This window comes from Rhinolophus hipposideros, assembly GCF_964194185.1.
Source record: "Rhinolophus hipposideros genome assembly, chromosome: 20".
In the NCBI taxonomy this organism is placed as follows: Eukaryota; Metazoa; Chordata; class Mammalia; order Chiroptera; family Rhinolophidae; genus Rhinolophus; species Rhinolophus hipposideros.
The window spans coordinates 35,580,806-35,588,921 of NC_138066.1; the positions used below are offsets into that span (position 1 = coordinate 35,580,806).

Sequence of the window (8,116 nt, forward strand, 5' to 3'; positions counted from 1 at the left end):
GATGATAATAATAGTACCTACCTCAGAGGGTTGTTGTGGGGATTAAATTATGCTTAAAATAGAGGCTAACACGTGGAAAGTGCTGGGTATCACTATTATCGATTCTTTCCTGGGAGCTATATTAAAAAGCCCTTAATATATTTTTGGTTGTTGCTTTTGGTGTTAAATCTAAGAAATCATTGTCAAGGCCAATGTCAAGAAGATTTCCCCTAGGTTTTCTTTGAGGAGTTTGACAGTTCTAGGTCTTATGTTCAGGTTTTTAATTTATTTTGAATTGATTTTTGTGTATAGTGTATAACAGGAATCCTATTTCATTCTTTTTACATGTTGATATCCAGTTTTCCCAACACTATTTGTTGAAGAGACTATCCTATCCCCATTATGTATTCTTGGTCCCCTTGTTGAAGATCAGTTGACTATATATGCGTGGATTTATTTCTGGGCTCTCTATTCTGTTCCATTGGACTATGTCTTTATGCCAATACCATGTTGTTTATCCCCCCAATTTTTTTTATTGTGGTAAAATACACAGAACATAAAGTTACCACCTAAACCATTTTTATGTGTACAATTCAGTGGTATTAAATACATTCATAAGGTGCAACTACCATCCATCTCCATGATTCTTTTTCATCTTGCAAAACTGAAACTCTATACCCATTAAACAATAAGTCCCCATCCCTTCCTCCCCCAGCTTCTGGCAACCACCATTTTACTTTCTCTCTCTTTTTTCAGGAACTGCCATACTGTTTTCTGCAGCGACTATACCATTTTTACATTCCCATGAAGAGTGCACCAGGGTTATATTAGGTTGTTGCGAAAGTAATTGCGGTTTTTGCAATTATTTTTAACCTTTTAAACCGCAATTACTTTTGCACCAATCTAATAATTTCTCCACATCCTCACCAACACTTGTTATTTTCTATTATTTTCATTGTGGCCATCCTTATGGGTATAAGATGGTATCTCATTGTGGTTTTGATTTGCATTTCCCTAATGATTAGTGATGTTGAGCATCTTTTCATGTGTTTATTGGTCATTTGTATATCTTCCATATGTTTTAATTACTAGAGCTTTATATTTTGAAGCCAGGAAGTGTGATTTGTTCTGTCTCAAAATTGCTTTGGCTATTCAGAGACTTTTGTTTTTCCATATGAAGCTTAGGAATACTTTTTTTTTTTTTGTATTTCCAAATGTCATTGGGATTTTGATAAGGGTTGCATTGAATCTATAGTTCACTTTGGTGGTATGGACAATTTAACAATATTAATTCTTCCAATTCATGAACATGAGATATCATTCCATTTATTTGTGTCTGCTTTAATTTCTTTCATCAATGTTTTGTAGTTTTCAGTGTACAAGCCTCTCATCTCCTTGGTTAAGTTTATTCTTAAGTACTTTATTTTTTTTGATGCTATCATAAATGGGATTGCTTTCTTAATTTCCTTTTTGGATAATTTGTTGTAAGTATATAGAAATGCAACTGATATTTTAATGTTGATTTTGCATCCTGCAACTTTACTGAATTTATTAGTTTCAATAGTTTTCTTGGTGAAGTCTTTAGGGTTTTCTATATAGAAGATCATCTCATTGGCAAACAGAGACAATTTTACATCTTCTTTTCTAATTTGGGTGCCTTTTATTTTTTTTCTTGCCTAATTGTTCTGGTCAGGACTTCCAAGGCTGTATTGAATAAAAGTGGCAGGAGGGGATATCCTTGTGTTATTCCTGATGTAGAGGAAAAGCTTTCAGTTTTTTTATCATCAAGTATGATATTAGCTGTGGGATTGTAATATATGACCTTTATTATGTTGAGGCACGTTTCTTCTATACCTAAGTTTTTGATCAGTTTTATCATGAAAGGATGTTGAATTCTGTCAAATGCTTTTTCTGTATCTGTTGAGAAGATCATATGATTTTTATCTTTCCTTTTGTTTATATGGTATGTCACATTTTTAATTTATATGTTGAACTATTTTTGTGTCCCAGAGATAAATCCCACTTGATCATGGTATGTGATCCTTTTAACATGCTATTGAATTTGGTTTGCTAGAATTTTGTTGAGGATTTTTGCATCTATGTTCATAAGGAATATTTGCCTGTCATTTTCTTTTTCTTGTAGTCTGTCTGGTTTAGGTATAAGGGTAGTACTGGCCTTGTATAATGAGTTTGGAAATGTTCCCTCTTCTTCAATTTTTTGGAAGAGTTTGAGAAGGATTGACGTTAATTCTCCTTTGAGTGGTAAAATTCGCCAGTGAAACCACATGGTCCTGGGCTTTTCTTTGTTGAGAGATTTTTGATCTAATTCAATCTCCTTACTTATTATTGGTCTGTTTGGATTTTTTATTTCTTCCTGCTTTAGTCTTGGTAGGTTGCATGTTTCTGGTAATTCGTTGATTTCTTCTAGATTTTGCAATTTGTTTGCATATAAATGTTCTAGTATTCTCTTATAATCCTTTGTCTTTCTGGCATCAGTTGTAATGTCTCCTCTGTCATTTATAATTTTATTTATTTGAGTCTTCTCTCCCTGTTTTTTCTTGGTAGTTTAACTAAAGATTTGTCAATTTTATCTTTTCAAAAAAACCAACTCTTAGTTTTGTTGGTCTTTCCTATCATTTTTCTAGTCTTTATTTATTTCTGCTCTAGTCTTTATCATTTCCTTCCTTCTGCTAACCTTGGACTTTTTGTAAAGTTTTTTCTTTTTCTGGTTCCTTAATGTATAAAGTTAGATAGTTTATTTGCAATCTTTCTTCTTTCTTAATATAGGCAGTTATCACTATAATGTTTCCTCTTAGAACTGCTTTTGGTGCATCCTGTAAGTTGTGGTATATTGTATTTTCATTTTCATTTGTCTCAAGATTTTTTAAATTTCCTTTTTAATTTCTACATATTTTTGAATTTTCCATTTTCATCCTGTTATTGATTTCTAGTTTCTTACTATTGTAGTTGCAAAAGATACTTGATATGATATCAATCTTCTTAAATTTGTTAAGATTTGTTTTGTGGCCTAACATTGTGGAATTCCCCACTTGCACTACTTACTCTCCACGTCTCTCTTTCCCTTCGGATAGCATCATCTAATTTTTTTTCTTTATTTTTAGGATGTTTCTGATTCTTCAATTCCCTATTTCCACTTCTATGAGCATGTTGGACTCAGGGATTAGATTTTGTTTACTATTTTATTCTCATTACTAGCACTTAGTGTGTGCTTAGTAAGTATTTATAGAAGGAAGGAAAATTGTAAATTTTACAGAAATGTGAAAAAGACTCCAATTAGTTTACCTGTTAAACTTACTCCTAACTTGTGAACACCATTGAATTAAACAGAAGAAATTAAAAACAAAATTCAGCTCAATTGGGGGTTATGTTTAAAATGCAAAGATTGACCAGAACTAGTGAAGATGATTTGCAACAGGAAGAACTTTTATTGAAACACCACCACAGAGAAAGCCAAAGAAATGTTACTATTCTAAAAATAGTTTGTCTTAATTTATTGGGAGAAAAGCAGAAAAATAAGCGGTCCCTTATTTAGTAATCTAGCTTCAACTTGATATTTTAATTTAGGGATCCTTTTTAGGGGTTCAGGAAGGCACCCTCTGTTCACTCTTCATGTTGTTGACTTTGGTGGATTTCTCTTCCATGGTGTGAACTCTGGATGAGAGAACTTTACCATGAGGATCTATTTCTTCAACAACTGTTTTAACCAGAGTGGTTTTTGATGAATCTAAAATGACACATATGAATTGTTAGAATTTATTAAGTTCACAATTTATTAAATTAACTCAACATTTGAAACATATACAAATAAACATTGAATGCTCAACACAGCTTTTGTTTACCTTTAATCTGATTTCCTGGTCCTTTGTAGCCTTTTGCTTTAACACAAGAGCTGTAAAAATATAGAGAGCTTGTATTTATGATTTCACTCTGTGTTTTGCTGAGGAAACTAAAAATAATGATTTAAGATGGAAGATCATTGGATTCTTAAGTAACACTAGGAAGGTTTATGTATACATGATGCAGACCACAAATACTTTGTACGTGATTTCAAAAAATCTTCAATAACCTTAAAATAAACTGTTTTCTCAATGGAAGCAGTACTTACCCATCCTCTCCATCTATCAGGCGGCAGTAGGTCTCGATTTCTTTTTCCAAGTGGACCTTGATGTCCAGGAGCTGCTCGTACTCCAGTTTCTGACCCTCGGTCTCAGTTCTGACCTGGTGCAGCTGCTCCTCCAGGGCCCCGATCTGAGCCTGGATCTTGGCCAGCTGCGCACAGTAGTTGCCTTCGGTCTCTGTCAAGGAGCACTCCAGGGATTGTTTCTGTGGATCAGTAAGACATAGTTTAGCATAAAATAATGTCCCAGTAGTGTTTAAAAATAAGGCAAAGCACTTAGAGATATTTAAGAGAGTTATCCTTGCATAACACAAACAACCACACTTATCTGAAAGATTCCACTTGTTCAATATTAATTATTGCCATTATTAGATGTCATACTAATTTTCTATTTGAGAATAACACAGTTGGTGGTGAATGTTACTCATATACCCAGGAGTGTTAGCAAAGATGAAGTTGTTTCCTTACAGGGCACAGTCTAAAGACCCTCCTCCCTCCCGCCCACCAGTATGGCCTGTGTTTGTAGAGTCAGACACAATTTGCCACTTTTCCCAGGAATAAAAGTCCCCCTATACTTTGTTAACTCATTTCTAATCATGTTACATCCTTTTCTCATGAGGATCATTGCTCTTCTTTAAAAAAGAATTCTGTAGTAAAGTGCATATACTTTCCAGAAATTAGAATGACCCAAAGAAAAGAGTGGCCTTTTTCAGCATTAAATAGTTTGATTCATTGGCTTGTGAATCCAAGCTGGGTTTATATAGGGTTTATCCCCCAGAGCGATGCTGGCTGTAATTTTACATAGAATAAAGATTAATTTTACATGGAATAAAGATGGGAGTGTCTTACTCTTTCATCTGTAAGAATTTTAATATGAAGTCCTAATTTTATATACATTTATAGCCTCTTCAGTAAATAAACTTTGGAGGTTTACTAGCCATAGTGGAAAAAGTATAGACTTGGGAGTTAGAAAATTTGGAGAAGTTCCGGTTCCTTTGTATCCAACTGCTTAACTTCTTTGAATTTCAGATTCTTCTTTCAGAAATAATGATATGAATTATAAAGTCTGCCCTGCCCAAGCCCCAGGGTTATTGTGGACTCATGTGGGTGAAAGTGCTGGGCAAACCCTTAATAAAAAAGGTTATTATTATTATTATTATTATCATTCATGTTTAGCTTTGTAGGCAACCTTCATGCCTCTACTTTGCTTCTTGTTTATGCCACTTAAAAGGATCTTGTAAGTGCTCTTAATTAAGTGGCCAAAAGGAATGCCAGGTGAAGAAAGTAGGAGGGGAATAAACATAATTTTGTACTCCATGGACTGTGGTTTTTGATCTTTCGGGAGAGAGGATTTGCGGTAAAATCTGTTTTCTTTTTTGAGTACCTCAAAAAAATTGTATTTGACAATTTCTAATGTTTAATAATTATTGGCAGCTAGGTATACTTTTCAGGCACAGAGGATTCGACTGTGTAAAATGCAAATGTCTTGTTTCAAGCATAGTAATTAGTGGATAAAGACGAAAATAAGTACTATCATGTGGAAGAAAACGCTTTACATTTTCCCCCTCAACTTCTAAAGCAAATCGTTTTCTGTTTCTTTTTGTAAGTTTTCCTTACCATGGCTAAGAGGGACTGAAGTTCAATCTCCAGGGTTTGAAGAGTACGTTTCATCTCAGTAAGTTCATTCCGAGCTGAGGTGGTGGCGCCGGCATCGTCAGAAATCTGTTGCTGCAGCGAGGCGCTCTGAAACGTGAGGAGTTGTGTTAGGGTGATGCTGGCGTCAGCACCAGGACCAAGTAAGCTCGCCCTAGCGTGGTTTCACCTTCTCGTTGAACCAGGCCTCCGCATCCTGGCGGTTCTGCTCCGCGAGGGCTTCGTACTCGGCCCGCATGTTGTTCAGCAGGACCGTGAGGTCCACCCCGGGCGCCGCGTTCATCTCCACATTCACGTTGCCCCCCGCGGCGCACTGTAGAGCCTTCATTTCCTGGAAAAATTTTGTTTAACCATGTTAGGATCTGAATATTTTTAAAGGAGCCAGACAGACATGATCCAAATAGTTAGAAACTTTTTTTTTAAGCGTTGATTTCTTTTAGGAGGCATGAATAGACACATGTTCAAACAGTCTAAGCCATGTGGAGAAACTGACAAGTTCTTTCCTGAATAGTGATGTAAAGCATTGTATTTGTCATCTGAAGTTCATTTTTTTTTAAATTTGAGAGGAAGGCAGATTGCGAAATGGGGGGAGACAGAGCAACTACCTCCTCGTGATTCTTCTTGAGGTAAGCCAGCTCCTCGCTCAGAGTTTCTAGCTGGATCCCTAGGTCGGTTCTGCACAGAGTGAGCTCATCTAGGACCCTGCGCAAACCGCTGACATCTGCATCCACGCTCTGGTGAAGGGCCTGCTCGTTTTCAAACCTTAGAAAACATTTGAAAGTTTCATTAGTCACATCACTGTTAAGGTTATCATAAAACTCGAATGAAATGTTGAGGTTCAAACTGTTACAATGTACTAAAAACTTCAGTTAGATGGCCAATAATGCAGTAAATTAATTGCTTTGAAGCAAGAGAATGGGGATACTCAAAATTCTCTTTCGTATGTTCTTGGCACTCATCCACGTCAGTCCCCAAATTTCCAAAGTAAAAGCTATAATTCAGCTAGTTGTTCTAATAGGCATTTAGTGTAACACAAACAAATAAAAACAAAGAATTGAGCCAACCTCAAATAGCCTAAATACAGGCGTGAAATGTTTAGATAAATTTGGGGGTTTCTCTTCAGCTCTACTTACTTTAGTCTGAAGTCATCAGCTGTTAGTCTTGCATTATCATTTTGTAGGATAACACTGCCGTTACTGGTAGTTGCAGAAATTATCTGATAATTGGAGAGTTAGTTGAGAGTGAGGAAATAGTTTTTTAAAATTTCAAATTTCCTTGAAAAAAGTCACCTACGAAATGCCAGTAATTATTTCTAGCACTCTGTCTCTACTCATAAGATGATTATTTTGAAAATGGGAAATTTAAGAATGGCCTCTTTTACTCCTCACCCCACCCATAAAAAATCCTTTCCATGGAAAAGCTCATAAATATGCAGCTGGAGACACTTAGAAGTTTTTGATATTTTAATATTATTAAAAGCATAGATATGCACACCTCATGCCAGATGGCTAGGCGAGGCACGTTCAAAGATTAGAATTTTAATGTTAATGATGAACTACTGAAAATTAGAAGGTAGAGCAAAGCTCTGCTGGGTGTGAAAGCTTATACATTTGTGTGTGCGCGTGGCTAAATACTCTTACAGGTATCACCCTAGGACATCGTGTTTCTTACCTGGTTCCTAAGGTCGTCAATTATCGGGAGGTATCTGCTGTAGTCATGCTCAAGACCGCGGCAAGAACCAGGCCCAAATTTCTCGTACCAGCCCTTGATCTTCTGTTCTAGTTCTGCATTGGCCGTCTCCAGGGCTCTCACATTCTCCAGGTAGGAGGCCAAGCGGTCGTTGAGGTTCTGCATAGTCACCTTCTCATTGCCGGAGAGGAGGCCATGTTCGTTCCCAAGGAAGGCAGCACAGGAAGCACTTGCCCCGCCCAGCCCCGGGCCATAGCCTCCTGCAGATGAGCTCCCCCCAAAGGCGCAAGAGAAGCCGCTGCCAAAGCCTGGCACACCGCTTGTGTTTCCGGCTCCCGCACTGGACAGCCGCACAGAGCCGACGCCCTGGCAAGAACCAAGGCGTCTGGATGCAGAAGAAAAGCGCACAGACATAGTGTCCAGACTGCAGTGCTTGTGCCTGGAGTCAAGCTCTGATGGCGAATGGCCTGCTCAAACAGTCCAGGTCGTCTTTATATACTCGTTACCAGGGTGTTTCTTGATGAACTTTGCTACCCATAGCAAAAGGTGTTTGCCAGCTCATCATGAATTATTCATAATTGGGTGACCTTTTTTTTTTTTAAATGAATGTCTTTACCCTACTGTGTCCATTTCTGTAGGTGGATAGTTACCTTGGGG

The 8,116-nt window shown here is 37.1% G+C and overlaps 1 protein-coding gene across 1 annotated transcript; it reads right to left on the minus strand.

Moving 5' to 3' along the window:
- Nucleotides 1–3,581: 3,581 nt before the first annotated feature.
- KRT27 (keratin 27) lies at nucleotides 3,582–7,873 on the minus strand (the record flags this gene model as incomplete). Its single annotated transcript, XM_081029538.1, has 8 exons — nucleotides 3,582–3,724; nucleotides 3,840–3,889; nucleotides 4,106–4,323; nucleotides 5,735–5,860; nucleotides 5,940–6,101; nucleotides 6,376–6,532; nucleotides 6,904–6,986; nucleotides 7,442–7,873. 8 exons carry the CDS (start codon nucleotides 7,871–7,873, stop codon nucleotides 3,582–3,584), a joined length of 1,371 nt encoding a protein of 456 aa, XP_080885664.1.
- Between the last annotated feature and the right edge of the window lie 243 nt (nucleotides 7,874–8,116).